The sequence below is a fragment of the Xiphophorus couchianus genome, chromosome 7 (assembly GCF_001444195.1).
Source record: "Xiphophorus couchianus chromosome 7, X_couchianus-1.0, whole genome shotgun sequence".
In the NCBI taxonomy this organism is placed as follows: Eukaryota; Metazoa; Chordata; class Actinopteri; order Cyprinodontiformes; family Poeciliidae; genus Xiphophorus; species Xiphophorus couchianus.
In genome coordinates, this window is record NC_040234.1 from 30,408,253 (window position 1) to 30,426,089 (window position 17,837).

Sequence of the window (17,837 nt, forward strand, 5' to 3'; positions counted from 1 at the left end):
TTTGGACAAGTTGGAAATACATGCAAAGAAAGAAGTTGGTATGTTCACAATTAAATTCATCACCTTCATTTTCATGCATTTATTAATTCTTGCACAAAGATATAAAATAAGCTTTGGCATTTTCATCCCCCTTTGAACAAGTTGAAGATTAATAGGGTTTGCTGTCATCCACCTTTGAAAAGTGTGAGAAATCTTGAAAAGCAGCAACCAGGTTTTAATAAGTACCGAGAAAAGAGAGCACATTACACCTGTCCTTAAATCACTGCTCCTGCCTGGCTTCCAAGCAAGCACCAGAATTAGCACTCTACTTCTCACTTAGCAAGAGGAAGCCATAAAAATATATCACAATGCTTTCAGCTTGTAATTTCTGCTGTCCAAGTGACAGTGAAAGGAAGCTGTAAAAGTAATGCTAAGTTTGGAAAAACTAGAACTTTGTGATAAAACTGCTTCTTTGTACAAGAATGAAAAAACAGACAACAGATTTAACAAAGTAATACATAAGCTGCAACATCCTGCTAACTGATGCTTTAATAAAGACATGCAAATTACCACTTATCTTCTCATTCAGTGTAAAATAAATAATTTTCTTAGCAGAGTAGCTTAATCTAGCACATTTTTTATACCTAAATATCAAACCTTTAATTTAAAAAGCTTTTGGAAAAGATAAAGTGGATGTATCCATAACTTTTAGGTCATTATTCTGAAAAAAAAAACAACAACAAAAAATACTTTGTTTATTTTCTGTCAGAAGCCATCAAATCTTTGATTAAAAATATTCAGGTACTTAATTTAAAATGTAATCTGTATTTTTGTGGTATGACAGAAAAGCCTAATTCCAAGAATGCCTCCCAAATAACCGGTTGGAATTTTCAGTAGGCAATGTCTGGTTGTTATTGAGACTTACCTCATTATCTTGCTAATTGTGCATTAAGAAATGTATACAGTAGCATTTGTGTTATAACTGAATATGCATTCTATATTATAGCACTTGTTTGTAGTAATACAAACCTCTAGCTATAAAGCAAAAGGTGGCAAAACAACACAAAAAAAACAACACAAAAATTTGCTTTCCAAATAAGTTATTACTTAAGTTGTATTTAGAAAACCTTTTATGATACATATACATATAAATATGCTTATACACACACTCACACGCGCACCCCCACCCCTATCTACACACTTTAATTATTAAGTAGATCCCTCTTGCAAATCTGCCATTCTATTTAAAACAAACTGTTGTGTCAAGGACTTTTCATGTCTTCACACAGTCTGCCTCGCTCCCCAGAGCCACAGCTGCAGGAACGGACAAAAGGAAAGCTGAGGGTCTGCATGCAGACCCAACACTTGCATGCTGCCTCTGCATTCCAGAAGCACAGTCATTATGGTGCACTCCGGGGAGACTCGATAAAACCATTCTGGAAATGCTAACTTTCATTCCATTTGCAAGTTATCAATGTGGTTTGTCACAGCCAAAATGTTGTGATGTAGCCTTGGTGTTCCCAGGAGGATTCATGTCAAAATACCCACACTGTATTTCTGGCTCTGCTTCAAATAAATCTGGCTCCTGTACCCCCTGTAGTGGCCTGATAGACCCAGATGACAATCACTGCGCGTTTGAATAATCAGCGGAAACTCTTGAATAAGCAGTGTGAACCCAAATGCCTGGGATGTTAATAAACTCTGCTCTTTGAAATGCCTTAAAAAGCTTTATCCTCTGGATATGGAGCTGCAGACAAGCTCTTACCCAGTAAATAGCAACCCTTGAGTCGATTACTCTTTATCAAACTAGGCCATCCGTCTCCTTGCGCCTAGTCTTTTGTACACAGCTATCAGACCTGGGCCACTGAAGAGGGAAAAGGACAGGCCAGGAGAAAGTAATGATGTTTGTGATGAGACTCAGTGTTGACTTAAGTCTAGCTGCAAGATCCCTGGACTCTCACAGTGGGGCCATTACACACTCCATGCGTTTTCACATAGGAAGTCAGAGGGGCTTGTAGGGGATGAAGACGCTCTTATTTTAGACCGTGGTGACGAACAGATCACTCAGAGATATGTGTTCAACTTTGAGCATCAATAAATCCTTCCCCATGAGAACTTTGATGCTCCCCACCAGGGTTGTTCAGTTGTAATATTTAATTTATGATTTTTTTCACTTAAAATCTATATTTTACCAATAACAGCAACATTTCTGTAAGCTATAAAAATGGAAAGTAGCCACAACTTCACCAATAACCTGGCAAAGTCATTTTTGTAACACTGTGATGTTTTGTTCAAATAACTTAACATTTTTTAACTTGTTGAACCTCCCCTGAGGGGTGAAGGTTCACAAAACTTGAGGAAGGTGGAAAGATTTTGAGAAATTAATAAATGTGTCAGGAGCAGGGAAAGTCAATTTAAGATTAGCAGGGGGTCATATTATTTTGGTTGATAATGAGAGGATCTAAACCCTGGCATTATGAGGATATCTGAACCCACTATATGTTAGTCTGATTTCATGTCATAACGTAAGAAAAAGCAAGTTACGTCTTTTTTGTGCATGTCAGTATCTGATTTTAATTGTATATAATTCTGGTCATGACTGCTAAAGTGTAGCATATTAATAAAATTACATAAAAAGTGAGGAAAAAAATCAGTTGTCAAAACTTAAATTTTCTGACAATTGTTTGTTTTGGGGTTTTTTCTCCCAGGCTTTTGCAAGAGGCTCTAAATGGTTGTGTGGTTTTTTGAGGTTTTGTTTTGCACAGAAGCGCTCACTCTAAGAGAGAACGATTGAAAACTCAAAAGAACTCAGAGTTGTTTTTCAGGTTAAGGGGAAGAGGGTCTGAAGTGGAAGGGGGCAGATATCTTTACTTGTAAACTAAAAGTTGACCAGGCAAGTAAAGAGCACAATAGGTCTGAAGCAAAATATCAAAAATTTATAAGAGACATTCTTCAAGTTTAAGCTTGTAAGACTCACCAGCTGCACAATAGAAATGGTGGTTCATAACAAAAATGCTTACAGGAACAAATAAGATATAAAACACTTTTCCTTGTATAAAGTCACAGTTTATCACTTGACAGCATTCGGTTTGAAGTTTTAGCTGGCAACTGAGTCATTACATAAATTAAGTGGCACCCTTGACACAATGTGCAACTCCAGGCATGTTATTCAGTAAAACCCTGCAAATATTAGGAGCCAGCCATTTAGTAGCAAGTTGCTTTCTCAGCTAGATTCTCAAGAGTGATATTAAAAATGAAAAGAGAAGTTGCTGTATGCTCTTGACTTTGATTTAACTGATAATGATTCAAATTCAGTACAGTAGTTCTCATGTCTTGAACATATTCAACTCCAGGCAATCTGCTCCAAATCAACCAAGACATTGCTGCACATCTAAATTAAAATGGCAAGGAAAGCATAAATCAGAGAAGCTGCCAAGAGGGCTATAGTAACTGTGGAGGAGCTTCAGAGATTCCCAGCTCATGTGGGGCATTCTGTTGAAAGGACATCTATTACTCATGTATTCCACAAAAATCTTATGGGTCAGTGGAGTAACTGTTACAAGAAAATACAATGCCTTTGTTACTCTTCCTTAATACCTACAGCGACGTTGTGTCCTTCTTATTCATGTAATTATTTCGTTTTTTAAGACAAAATATCTGCCTGAGCAGAGATGTTTACTTGAACTGAAAGATGACCTCATTTTAAAACGGTTCATAAAACCTTTTTGCCTTTGGAGAAGAGTTTATATTGCAGTTGTAACAAACTTTAACTGAGCTAACAAACAGGATAATGAAGCCGTTTTTTAAAATTCTGTAAGACAAAACTTGTCTTGATTAATTACTGGCAACACTTGATAGCAAGACTATTAATTATTGATGGAAATTACCAGGCTATTGCTTTAAAAAAAGCTTTGATGTCAGCCGTATTAGATGTGTTAAATAACCTAAAATAAATAACTCTACTAAGAAATCATATTCTATTGAAAATATTTTGTGAATAATCCATGATTTTTCAAAGTTATTGGTACCTCTGCTCTCAATACACTTCTAAGTAACAGAGGACTCTTTCACCCAGAGTTCTCCGTTTCACTCTTCTCTTCAGCTTACCTCTTGGGTTTTCACAAGGATTTTAGTTTGGGGACTCAGAGCACCATGATGTTTTGTTTGGATGAGAAAAATCCTATAAAAATCTATTTTTGTTTTTGTTTCTGAAAGCGCAGACCTCCAGAATTTTACTTGAAATGTCCTGGTACATCAAAGTTCATAGTACCCTAAGTTCAAACTAGGAACTCTGGAGTTGAATAGGCGTCACAGCATCACAGATTCTTCTTTATACTTAACAAGCAACTTGGAGCATGTTTTCTTGGAATGTCTCTTTAACAACTGGTAGGCAGGGAGATGCTGTTGTTAAGGAAAAATAAGGACCACAAAATGTCTCTCCTTTCTACAGCTGTCTAAAGGCATCTTTGGTTATTTTTTATGGATTCTTGTTTAACCTAGCGACCAGTTGGCTTAAAGAAATTGTCCACTGTGTTACGACATATTTACACCAAAGAACCAAATTACCATGGATTACTAAATCCAAGCTCTAATCAATTTGAAAAAAGTATGTTATTTTCTCAATCAGCATACTCATACAATTTGGCTTTTTCTAAATGTTTTTGTTTCATATTATATTACTGCAATAAACAACATTTACAATGTTTTGCCAGGGCTCCAATTATTGTGACCATTACTTTCCGCCTCTAGAAGACCAAACAACTGTTAGAATTCACCCCACAGCATCAATAACAGCACTTTTTTTTTTGGTTTGTATTTTATGCGCTTAACAGCTGTTTGCTGTCACAGAGGTATTCAGCTGTCCGTGACTGCAGTAGGGCAGGAAAGCTGCTCTGCTGTAAGGATGTTCTGCAACGACTGATGTTGAGGACAAACTGGTGGTATTTAGCAAGCAAACATGTTGAGGCTCATTTCCATATTTCACCTGGCTGATAAACCCGATGTTTGCCTGATTCTTCCGTAAAAACAAAAACAGCAGAACAGGAAAAACCATTGTGCCCGGCGTGCGACGCTGCTTAAAATGCAAAGCAAACTGCTCTCACTTGAAACTTGCCCGTAACAAAAACAGAGCTCCTTTTGTGCTTGGCACATCACCGCACGATTGGGTGGGAGTGAGGTAGGTCAGCTTTTTTTTCTTTTTCTAAATTATTTATTTGTTCAAAACTGAGTAATTATCTCAAGTCTCTCTTTTCACATTCAAACAAACAGTTGGCCTCTCTCTCTCCGTTTTCTGACAGCATTATTCAGATGAGGTCTGCATTGCAGTCAGAGTCATGTTTACTGACCAAAGCCGCAGTGTGAAATTCAGAATAATTGCTCCCCGCAACTCCCCTGGCATTCCCTGGCACATTTTGCCGCTCTGCTCACTTCAAGCAGAAAGTCCAACTGATAGAAACACGCCCGTCTCTGTTCGTCTATTTATTAATTGACCAGTTGTCATTAAAATGGGAAAAAAAGCAAATATGCATTCATTAGCTTTAAAATATTTTGCAATAACATGTTAAGACAATAAATGAACATGAGAGCAATGTCAGGGTATTGAGAAAAGGTCATGTTCATGTCATAAACACCAATTTTGGCACTTCAAGATGAAGGTGGGTCTACTGATGGTAACAGTCTGGAATATCTGCTGTATATCTAGCAGATGTAATTGCTAAAAATGGCAAATAAGCAGAACAAGCAGATATGTCAGGACACTGCTTGGACGCCTCATTATAGCACCACAGCATTCCTCATTGTGCAGGGAGGAGTCCTTGGCGTGCGGCTGAGCAGGAAGACAGCACACAGAGAATGGTCCCATTAAGATGTTTAGAACCGTACGAGGGTGTGTATGTGTGTTTCATGTTGTTGGTAGTGATGGCAGTGGGGAGGAGGCAATCATTGCTGCATGCACTTAAATATGCTCGCACAGAAATCTCAAAAGCAGTCATGTTTCCCCCAGCCGGCATGTCACTCTCCCAAATTGTTTCATGTTCTGCTGCGTGACTAAATAAAACCAAAAGGAAAACAAATCCTCCTGAGACAGAGAGGAAGAGAAAATACTCATGTTGCATACTTTGTAGCTCTGTCTAATACTTTTGTCGGGTTTCTTCAAAATGGCATTTTCTGGTTGAGCTTGATTCTAAAACTCTGGCATCCCTTAGTAGGGGGAGGGAAAATCTCTTAAGGGTTTACTGCCATCTGTTGGTACCGAGCAAAAGTGATCATCATCTGATAATGCTTGGCTGGGTAGTGTCATCCTTTTATTATGTATTTACATGTGCATATTCACCAAACTGGACAGGTGAATATACTTTCAGACTTTGTGAGTGTATCATTATTGACCTGTCAATAACATTTTAAAGAATTTCGCTCTCATTTCTGCACCCTTGACTGCACCATAATTATGGTTTAAAGTGGGATAACAGTTGAGAAACTGAGATTGCTGTTTGCACTTAAGGTTATGAATGTCAAGCTGCTTCTCCTGATTGGATGATTATGATATTCAAGAAGAAATCCACTAGTAGAAACAGTTTTAGGGAAACATGCAGTAACACGGGCAGTAAGGAAATATTATTTGTCTTTCTGCACATGCAACTCTCTCAAAATGAGTGTCTGCTATGATCGTTTCCATGAGTTGGGTTGCATTGTACACTGCCTTGTAAATGTATTCATACCACAGGAACTTTTTCACATGCTGCCAAGTTACAACCAAAATTGAAATGTACAGTAGTAATATCAAACTATGTGATAAACCTATACAAAAAGAAATGTAAAGTAGTTTTCCTCAAAATGCTTTGTGGGTGAAATTTAACACCATACCCATTGTAAATTGTGGTGGCAGTATCATACTGTGGGGATGCTTTTCTTCTGCATGAACAGGGAAGGCATGTCAGAGGTGATTGGAAAAAAATTTAATTCAATACAAGTTAAATATGGAAGAAACCGTTTTCGAGGCAGCAAAATTCTTAAAAGGCTCTTTTTTATTTCCAAACCGGTATGAAGACTTTGAACTATTATTGTTGTGAATTTTAAGGTAAATAAATTGAAAACATGGCTGTATCCTAATAAAATATCAACAGTTAAAGGTGTCTACTTTTGCCTTTTAACATGCAGAAACAAACGCTACATTCAGGACAATAGCTTCTTTCTCTTTATTTTAAAATTTGCGATTTAAGAGTAAAACCCTACAAAAATGACATAAGATTTTCCGGAAAAACTAAAATAATTCTGAGGGGCAATATTTACCACCATTAACATGATTGTGTAAAATGGCATAGCTCCATTACCAATAATGAAGGCTGAATCTAAAAACCGGCAGTAAATTCAATGTTGTCACATCATTGGCAGAGATCTAAAATGAGGTCAGAAAACAGTTTGTTTTTTGATTGACCAGCATGTCACAGCTACACATAAGGACCTCTGGCAAACTGACTAAAGACAGAAACTTTGAAATCTCTTAAACCGGATAATTTAGAAGGAAATTGCCTTTCACAAAAAAAAAAGAAAAAGAAAAACTTGTTTGAAAAGAATAGTTTATACCCATTCAGCTCTGTCTGGCACTGAGACTGTGTCCTTAAGAAATATAAAGAGAAGTACAAGCATTGATTTATAGAGGAAGCAAGTCCGAAGAATATTAAAGCCCTTCTATGACAGTTGATATGCAGAGGTAGAGAATTAAAAAAACGTAGAGGGACTTCTGTAAAAAAAAAAAAAAAAAAAAAGGAAGAAGAATCCTTTGACAGTATCTCGTGTATAGTTAAATTGAAGTAATGCATTGAATTTGTCCTCAGTCTGTTTCTTCTTCCTCTGATTCGGACTCTGGAATGATTAAAATAAAGGTTAGTTTACAGAATAATCTAAATAACACTTCAGCAGCGTAGCTAGAGAGTGAATGAGTGAGTGGCCTACCTTCCTCTGCGTTTTTAAGCCATTCAACAAAGGTTTTCATCTGATCCACAAAAACACTTTTTCCTTTGGGCAAATGGGCGTCGTTGTACCATTTCAGAATTGCTTCCTCACTTAAGACATCCGCTTGAAATATAAAAAAAGAAAAGAAACAACATCTTTTTAACCTGATGCCAGGAGCACAGATGTGTCCCCAGGTGCTTGTGGGGGAGAGGAAAAAAAAATATTCACCAGGGCTGGTTGATGACATCAATCAAGACAAACTTTCTGGCTATAATCTCTGGCCATCTGGCAGCATTCATAGCTTTCCAACACAAAACAAACCGTTTTCCTCACAAAAAAAGGTAAACACAGGACCAGGAGCCGTATGGGCGTAATTAACTCACCTTTGTAGAGCAGAACAACAATTTTCTGGAAAGCCTTCATAAAGTGGATGTTGTCATAGCAGTATTCCTGGATCTTTAGCAGAAGTGTGAGTTCAGAATATCCCTGGGAGGTAAAAGCCTTCAACAGTGGGCTGTATTGCTGAGAAAGGGAGACATTTGTAGATTTACAAGAGAATTTTCAGTTTTGAAACCTGATGGATTTTTAAAAAATGTGAATTTTCTCTATTTAAATTTTTTTCTAATTTGTTGGTGAAGATTATTGATTAAATAGACACCTGAGAAAAGTATTCATACACATAAAAGGATTTCCAAATTTGTTCTATTGAAGAACACAGTGTATAACAGTGTACAATAAGGCATAGTTTGTAACATTTTTATCACATAAATAAAAACCTGAAAAGAGAAACTTCTGCTTTGATCTGAACCATTCTAACAGATAAATATCCTTTGATTAAAATCCTTTCATTACAGATCTGTCTGTTTTTATTTTTGTTCTGCTGGATGTTAACTCAAGTCAGAAACAGCCTCTAACGCATTTTCTCTCAGAACTGCATTCTGTTTAGCTTCCTGTCCACCTGTAAAAGAAAAACAACTCTACAGGATACCTTTTTATAATCAAAATCTGCTCTTAACTTCTCCACCACTTTATTCCTGACCTGTCTGGTGTTCCTTGGTCTTCATTATGCTGTTTGTTCATTAATATTTTTTAAATATCTTCACAGAACACCTAGATTTACCCTGAAATAGCCTTCCACAAGTGTTAATTTGATAATTAGGAGACTTCTGGGTGTATTGTATTGTGTAAGGGTATTAGTAACCAGGACACTGGACGTCTATTACATAAAACTCCAGTAAAATAAACTACATTCAAATGCAAACAATTTCAAAGGAGTATGCATACTTTTCCAAGGCCCTGTAAATGCTCTCTTCCAGGTGATAACCCTACATTGATTTAGCAGTAACTTTCACTTTGAAGACTCAGCCAAGTTTCTTTACATTTCTGCTTCTTTATACTCTCACAAGCTAAATAGAGAATGCAGACCATTACAAAACTTAACTAAGGTGTCACCTTTAAGTGTTTAATGGCTTGTTCTGCGACCAGCTCCTCCTTCTTGTTCCACTCCACGGAGCTCATCACGCTGGACCAAATCAGTCCAACCATTGTCTGCTCTGAGATGTTGCTCTTCTTCATTTCCTCTCGGGTGTACGCGATAATCTGTCGAACACATTAACGACAATGCAGACAAATCAAAGCCAGCATGTGCATTATCGTGCCTCTAATCAAACCCTCTAGATGTGTTAGGCATTGGAATCCTCAGAGAAGCATGCGGGAGGTGATAATATTGTCGAGGCTGAGTGGATTGCAGAAACTTTTCATTGATTCACTGCACCCATTTTGCAGCCACTCCTCAAGACAAAGGCAGACAAAGGTCAAGAAGAAAGCGATTCTCAGAGCTAGTCTCGGTGGTGTGCTACATAAAAAGAACCCAGTGTCAGAGAAAGCAGGAAAACTAAGTGGACTTACGTCCTTGAGGGAGTCTCCTCGTGACATCTGATCTTCAATTTCTTTCTGTAGCTCCTTACGTGCACCTATAGACTGCTGGTTTTTGGCAAAGTCTGAAAGCTCCTTTAGTCCTGCATCGTCAAAGTACTTGGTGAAATGCTCACTACTGCGTTTGTTTGCAGGAAACAATTCCTGAAAGGAGTGAAATGTTTAGTGAGGACTTTTTCGATCAGAAACAGACTTTATTCATTAACTAAATCTTGAACTGCTGAATGTCAAAACATCTCAAATAATCTCATTTTATTTAACAAGTCATAATAAAAAAGCACAGACATTTAAGACTTAATTCTGCTGTAATAATGTTGTATTAAATGTGTCATTCTCACCAGAAGTCTGTTGTCCATGCCAACTTTCCGAAGACTGCCAGCAACTGAGTTTATGTCCTTCTCGGAAAGCCAGGATTTAAAGAGTTTCACGGCAAAGCAGGCTGAAACACCTGAACAAATGAATGGTAATGTGAGTCAGCTGCTGCACACTGATCTACCAGGATTAAGTTAGGCCTCCGTAATACATCGGTAAACGTAAGTCTGCGGCTTTTAATTGCAATAAGACCATCAAGCAGATGGAGATGGAGATGGCAGGGTAACATCTATATAACGATTTCAACAAATAGAATTTCAATAACTTTATATTTATGAACATGTGAAGTAGGCCACTAATCAGTCCATCTATTTGAAGGTTCAAGTTTCAAGGATAAAGTGACTGAAAATGGGTGGTGCTCGATTAGCTGAGGCTATTCATCAGCTGCCGTCTGTGTGTGGCCACCTTTTACTTCTGCAGCCAGCAAAAGACAAACAACCATGTCAAAGCCAGGCAAACCTCACAACACAATTTGCATTGCTTTATCAACAGTTAATAGCATAAGCATGTAATAGATGCCTATATTCACACAAAGAACAAGATTTTGGTTTGAGGGGCTTCTTGCTAATCTGAGCCTGTAGACATATGTGATACATTATTGCTATTTCTAAGAGAGCAGAAAACAGAAATTAGAACAAATACCAACATTATTTGTTGCTCCAAATATGTTGTTTTCTTTGATTCTTTGTGACAGTCATTAAACAGCCTGGATTTGGAAATTTCTAAATCTATTTGTACATTCCACACTTAAGGTACAACTACCCAAATTCTATAAAGAATACATACAGCAAGCACAGCTAAAAATGCTAATATCACTAAACTACTAAGCAAATTACTACTATAGGATGCAAAAGACATCTTTAGGTGTTCACTGTAATCATTTTGATATTTAGGAAAACAAAAGAAATCCTGTTTAGTAGCAGAGCTGCACAACACTGACAGCCTTTTATGCTAATATTAATAAATAATGATGGATTACAGCAGGAGGGCTTCTTAGGACTCCTGTTTTGTTAAAATAAATGGATGACTGATTTAACAAGACTGGTTCTTTGAATGAATATTACAGAATTTCTTTCTTTAATATCCATATTGAAAAGGGAGATATTCTGTAATTCATTATAGTTCACTTTTTTGTTTTTAAACATTTTACTGTCCCATAACATGCAGAATTTAGTCATACTTGGCAGTTGCAGTGATTAAGAGACTGCTCTTTAACTTTAAGCAGCTTAAAAATTGTAAAGTTTTTATCAGGTATCTTTTATTCTATCAAGTACTAATATAATAATTATTTGTTTTTATTTATAGTTCTTAAAGAAATTTTTAAAATGCGAATAAATCCAAGGAGATAGCTTGATTAATCTCTTATATCAATACATCTTCAATTTAACAGTTTCATCAGATGCCATTCCATTTGTTCAGTTCCTCGAGGATAGTCTCACGTTTCCCCGCCACATGCTTATCTGCATATTTGGTACCAGCTTTTCTGACTGCCAGAAGCAAGAGCAATTTATGATGGCCACAAAATGTTTGATTGAAAGACTTAAAAAATGCAAAACAAATACAGCAATGAAGATTCACAGATTGCTTATTTCAGGAAAAATAATCAGAGCAAAACAAACTGCCATCACATGACAGTAAAAGAAAAATATTTACTTAAAAAAAAAAGAAAACAAAATCTACCTAAATTATTGTTTGATAGATAGACAGCATTTATTGTCATTGAACAGAATTCAACGAAATTTCCATTGCAGCTCCCGTGCAAAAGGTCATATATATATATTGCTTGACAAGACTAAAACTGCCTTGGCTGTTGGTCTTTTTATCTGTATTCAAGATCATAAAATTATTTTTATTTAATGCATCAATCAAGCTTTTCCTTGTCGATACAGATTTCCACTCTCCCCGGATATATTTTTCTAAGGTCAATGTTCTACCTGTGCTCAATTCAGATTTTTGTGCAGTCCACAAAACCAATCAGAAAGTTTGCTAAACAAGTATCAACTCATGATTAGAACACTTTAAACTTGTAAGTCCAGTTATTCACACAGTGAAATAAATCTGGCCGAGAAATTCAAGTATGAGCCTGTGTGGAAAGGAAACTACACAAGGATGAGCAGCAGAAACGGACATACTTGTAAAAACAAGTTTGTCAGTATTTGTAAAAACAAATGTGACACTCTACGATAACACACAGAAAATGTGACTGCTTGCTAAACAGCTGTCTACACATACAAAGCAGAGAACTGAATAAAGCAGTGCTGAACTTTTTCACACAGTGTGCGACTAAACCTGAGGGTGTACATTTCATGCGCTCACTAAACCTCACGACAACAACTTAATCCAAAACCCAAACGTGAAATCAGAGCACAAATCAATTTGTTGCCTTCAGCATTTTTTTCCTTTAATTGTGAACTGGTGCTGCATAAATAAACCTGAATTAACACAACCAAGAAATTTATATATTCTTAACATATTAAGTAGCTACATTGTGTTAAAGATAAACTCAGTCCACTCGACTTGCTGGAGAGTTCACGTCAGCATCCTCCCAGTCACCATTTATTTCAGCTGGTGATACATTTTGATTTACAACAATAGAAGCTAGAATAATTTCCAGGCTAAAGAGCTTGCAGACTCCAATTTGTGAAGACAGGAAATAAGCGCTAAGCACCAGTGAAAGATTAAACCGGTTACCTTCTTTGACCAGGTTTTCATTAAAGAGACTGCTGAGAATGGATGCAGAGAGATTGCCGTTGGCCAGCAGAATACCCGTGAGCATGGCCAGTTTGTTGCGTTCAGCCTCTGTGAAGCCCTTGAGAAACAGCAGCAGCTGCCAAACAGTAAGCACATGAGTTTAATTCTGTTGGCTGAATCCAGTAAAACAATGTCGCTTCCTCCATTTAAATGTACATTTAAGACAAAATGGCAATGGATGTAAATATTCTTGTAAAATATCACACCTTTTTGATTTCCTCCTCAAATCCCTTTTCCAAGTATTTGTATCGTCTGATTAGCTTGTTGAAGACCTACGAATACAAAATACGATTGGATGGAAAGTTTTTGTTTACAAAATATTGATCTTTTTTTCTTTTCAAGAAAAGAAAATTTAATTACTCACCTGTGCATATGCTTGCATGGTCTCCATGTCCTCTTGTGCTTTGAAGACACAAAAATCTGTGCAGGTCATGTCTTCAGACAGAGTACCACCTGGGGCTAAAAACAAACACTTTTCTTTACTACTTCATTAATCTCCCAGATAACTTTTTATCAATTTCTGTCTAAAATGTTCTTAATTCTTTCAATCAAAGCAAGTTTCACTTAATGCTCATCTTGTTCCATATTTACAATCACCATTCCTAAGATTGTTAGTTAACTAATACAAACCTATTGCCAACAGATTGCTAAAAAAACAGATTATAACAAGAGGAATTTTTGAAGATCACTTTTATTAAAATTTAAGAATCACCAATAACTGTGCTAGTGAGTGTGTTAATAGCCAAGAAAAGTTAAATCTACTACTCGAGTGCTGGAAAATATGACAATATTAGCTTGTGAAGGATTGTGAGACTATGGCTATAATCTGCCAAAGCAGAGAGATCACGAGATTGTCTGTAATTTGATGCATTACAGTTTGATACAGCTACCGAGATGCATCCGTTTTGTTTACCTTCTCCTTCTTCAAAAACTAATTTTTCCATTGCAGAGTTGAAATAAAGGCAGTGAAAGTAAGGAAGAAATATTACAATCCCCACAGAGCACCAGCTGTTAAATGTACATGTACTAACTAGCCAAGCAAGGCCTTTTGAAGATGTTATGTCCTCAATAAGTGCAGAGGAAAACTACAAGAGAAGTCATCTCCTCCAGCTGCCGTTTGTGGTCACCAGAGTGGTCTGGTCTGGTGACTATCTCCAGTGGTGGCACATGATTATGATAAAAGTGTCATTCCGTTGCACATCTGTTATGCAGCAGAGTGAACTTAACCTGCTTATTGCTTTTATTAAATTAAAATAAATGTGAAATTGAGACAAAAAGGTTTAACCGTATTTCTAAAGAATGTCAACATGTTTATTAGTCATTTCTGCTTCACACAGGTTGGTAAAATTGTTGCAAACTATAGAAATCCAGATTAGAAATGTTTTTTCCCCTAACTGGTCTGTAAAGTTTTGTTTGTTAAAGTTATCCTTACATGTGTGAGGAAATGCGAGGAAACTGTGATAAAGTTGTGACTGTAATTAAAACAACAACAAAAAAGAAAAGAATAAATTTTTGTTATTTCGCCCAAGGAGCTGGAAGTGGCTGCAGTATCAAGAAGATAAAAAAAAAAAAACAACAAGAAGACAGCTTTAGTAGTAGATATTTTTTTTGCTGGTTCACAACAATTGAAAGTCGATTAATGAATTCCTTTTGTAAGAGCTTGTTGTTTCTTCTAGTTTGACCAGTCAGTAAAAACACCCAAATTCCCAAACTGTAGCACATTGATCAAATACATGATCAATGCTCTATGTGCTGCTGTTTAGAATTTGTCTAATTTGACAAATTCTAATTATTTGTTAAATAAATGGAATGGAAAAGAATGGAAGCCTAATTTAATACATGAAGCTACTCAAAGGGACATTTTAAACAAAATGTGGAAATCTGGGCACATTAGAATCTTTTCAATACATTTGAAATAATTGAAAACAGAACGTTTGACATTTTGAAAAGACAAGAAAAGCCTCTTTTACAGCTGATTTCGCTATGTAATAGATTTTACCAAAATGAGATGGTAATGAGAAGTCAAACTGTTTCTTTGTGAAAGTAGGTTCAAAGACAAAGATGCAAAAAAAGTTTCAAAAAAAGACCTGGCAGACTATATTTGCAGATCAGGAGGAGTTACTGGTTGTTTGATTATCAAGCAAAACTGAATCCGGTACTAACTGATGATGTTTAAAGGTTGCTAATCTTACTTAATTTCACTTTTCGTTTGTTTATAGTGGTGACATGTCATTTTGTTTTCACCCAATCAGCAAAATTTCTTTTACTTATGATCAACAATTTTCTACCTGCTTGAAACATGTTGGAACAGGTACGCTGAAATAAGCAAGCAGCAGCTTTATTCTCCTTCTATGCTTCTTGTTGATCTGCTGGAGGAAACATTTCACAACCATCGTTTCACAGATTTGAAAGGAGCTTCAGTCTTGGTGCTCTTTGCCCCAAGACTCTGCTGTCATTCGGCACCAAAACTCATGCACTGTTGAAAACTTAACGATGGATAAAGTTTGAAAAGATTTTTGCGAGGCCTCTCACCCAGCATTCCTCCAGCCACCAGGATGTCGAACAGAGTCTCGGCATATCGTCTGTAGTCGAGCTTGGCACCAGAGGCATCGAGGAACTTTGCGACAGCTTCCAGATCAGAGCCGCTTTGATCTAGACCTTGCACAATGCTTTCCTGAAACTGGGATGGGTCAAACCTCTCTTTTTCATCTATGAAACAAAAACAAAAACTGAAATTTTATGGTTTTATAGCTAACCACTTATGACCTGTAGGTAAATAGAAATATCCTCAAATGACCCTTAAAAGATTCTTCTTTAAATTTCACCAATCCTTTTTAGTACATTTATGATTTTTCTTTCAGTATGTTACTGATGCCATTATGCAAATATATGGCAAACTTTGAGATTTCTGCTTTTCAACTTTTAACCAAACAATGCTAACCTAAATCCATCCAGAGGTTTTGTATAAACTATGCACCAATTACCTGCCTTGGGGACATTTTGTACCACCTGCAACAACCAATGACTTGAGGTTGGTTTCTACAAACTGCTCACTTTACCATATTGCAATAGGGTTGTCAAACATCCAATTACAAAAGAAATATACTCTACAGTTAAATACACTGTTAAATGTAGTAGAAGTTGGGAACAATAAGTCAAAGGAAAGAGTTGACTAAGAGAGAGTCTGGTCGCTAGCTCCAAAATCATGGGAATTGTGCCATGTCTAACTTAAAGAAGGTCTACGGTTCTGAAAGGTATCAGTGGCATATTCTTTTTCTGTTATCATGTTCATGAATGTAGGGGAAAAACACATTAGCTGTAACACAAGCTGCAAGTCCATCAAGATTAAAGATATCTGGTCACATGTAGTTGTACAAGTACAACAGACAGCAAAATGCATCCTGATCTTGTCTGCACAAATCGAAAAGAGCTTCAAAATAACTCCTGTAATAGTCAGAATTAAAATACATAATTGAACCCAGGGTGGAATTATATTAAGTAAATATACAAGATAAATAACAAGGGTAAATAATTAACAGAAGGTTTCAGTGCATATATTCAAGTAGAAATAATAGTCTCTGACTGCAAGTTAACATGAACATCAGGAGTAAATCCAGGTAAAAATGCAACATATAAGATATTGAAATGATTCAAAAATCCCATTTATGAATATTTCCATTGGTTTTTGTAATATTCTGCATCAAGCATAAAACGTTTGCCTAAATGGGTTTCATAATCTGGTCAGCAAGGTAGTGTCTGATTTGAAACTGTAGAAAATAACTATTTCATTGTAAGCTTGAATTTTTGTTGATATATTTGCCATATAATGCCATATTTAAATATTTAAAGAAAGGGTTAGCAGCAACAGCACACGTCAAATAGCATTTATTTTGAAATTGGCATTTCAATTCTTTTAACGCTCCAGAACAAAATGCAAAAATCACGTGGTTTAAAGGGTAACGTTTACCTCTTTTTCGAGGTTTGAAACGCTGGCCTGTTAGCGTAGGCTTCTGTTGCCTTTGATTACTCATAAAAGACACTCTGCAAAACAAGACGTTAGGCAAGATTTAGAGATAACCATAAATATATATTTACATTATAGCGAAAGAGCAACAGTGTGATTTAACTAAGGGCATGCATTACTTGCAGTCGAGTTTGTTGATTTATAATTTGAAGAAGCGTTTATAAACCCTGACAACTGTCCGTAAATCACTCTTGTAAGCCACCAGCAGCTATGTCACATTTGTTTTCCGTTATACTAAAAACAAAATGACACAGACATTACTTAATAAAGAAGTGCATCTTTAAGTACATATATCTAGCTTAAAATTAACAGATACGAATCAACTAAGGCCTGACAAAACAACAGGGCCAAACCCAATAAGTTGGCGTTAAATCTCAGAAGTAGAAATATCTGAGGCAGCTAGCTAAACTGCACCGACCGTTTAGCAATTATTGATTTTCGTAATGGATACTGACGTAACAGTTGAATATATAACCACAGCTCGGAGAAACAATGAGCAAAATTAGTGAAAAACTCACCGAAATTCCTTTTTGGATCAAAAACAGCCCGTCGAAAAAGTATGGTATAACTGGACTGCAGCTCAATCAGGTACAGGGAAGAGGAAACGGTACACGTCAGCGCGCATGCGCACATCCACTACCCATCCCAACAGAGAGAAAACAATACCAGAGACAATTTCATATTAGCAAGTTTCCAGTTCTTAAAGCTGTGAGATATGATTTATTTATTTATTTATTTAAGCGTTTTATATTTGTGAAGAACCTGCAAAACATGGATACACGAAGAAAGAAATGCTGCACATACAGAGGATCTACAACTGAATAAA

General features: G+C 36.5%; 1 protein-coding gene across 4 annotated transcripts; it reads right to left on the minus strand.

The window, feature by feature from the left end:
* Positions 1-6,910: 6,910 nt before the first annotated feature.
* On the minus strand, positions 6,911-17,649 carry LOC114148269 (basic leucine zipper and W2 domain-containing protein 1-A-like). 4 transcript variants are annotated; one of them, XM_028023426.1, is made up of 12 exons: positions 17,530-17,648; positions 16,955-17,028; positions 15,520-15,696; positions 13,352-13,446; positions 13,194-13,259; positions 12,928-13,063; positions 10,203-10,312; positions 9,838-10,008; positions 9,382-9,528; positions 8,313-8,451; positions 7,930-8,052; positions 6,911-7,839 (listed from the first exon to the last, which is right to left on the minus strand). In XM_028023426.1, exons 2-12 carry the CDS (start codon positions 17,016-17,018, stop codon positions 7,808-7,810), a joined length of 1,260 nt encoding a protein of 419 aa, XP_027879227.1. In that variant the 5' UTR covers positions 17,019-17,028; positions 17,530-17,648; the 3' UTR covers positions 6,911-7,807. The 4 variants fall into 4 exon arrangements, with proteins under 4 accessions (XP_027879227.1, XP_027879226.1, XP_027879230.1 ...); XM_028023425.1 differs by lacking the exon at positions 16,955-17,028 and having other exon boundaries at positions 17,530-17,649; XM_028023429.1 differs by lacking the exons at positions 16,955-17,028; positions 17,530-17,648 and adding an exon at positions 15,276-15,353 and having other exon boundaries at positions 15,520-15,660.
* Between the last annotated feature and the right edge of the window lie 188 nt (positions 17,650-17,837).

Excerpts from the sequence above, each read along its gene's own strand:
- LOC114148269 (XM_028023425.1), bottom strand. The coding sequence starts at position 17,644 with ATGTGCGCATGCGCGCTGACGTGTACCGTTTCCTCTTCCCTGTACCTG. Across the intron at positions 13,260-13,351 it reads CCATGCAAGCATATGCACAG|GTCTTCAACAAGCTAATCAG; the intron begins GTGAGTAATTAA and ends TTGTATTCGTAG. Across the intron at positions 9,529-9,837 it reads GAGGAGACTCCCTCAAGGAC|ATTATCGCGTACACCCGAGA; the intron begins GTAAGTCCACTT and ends TGTGTTCGACAG.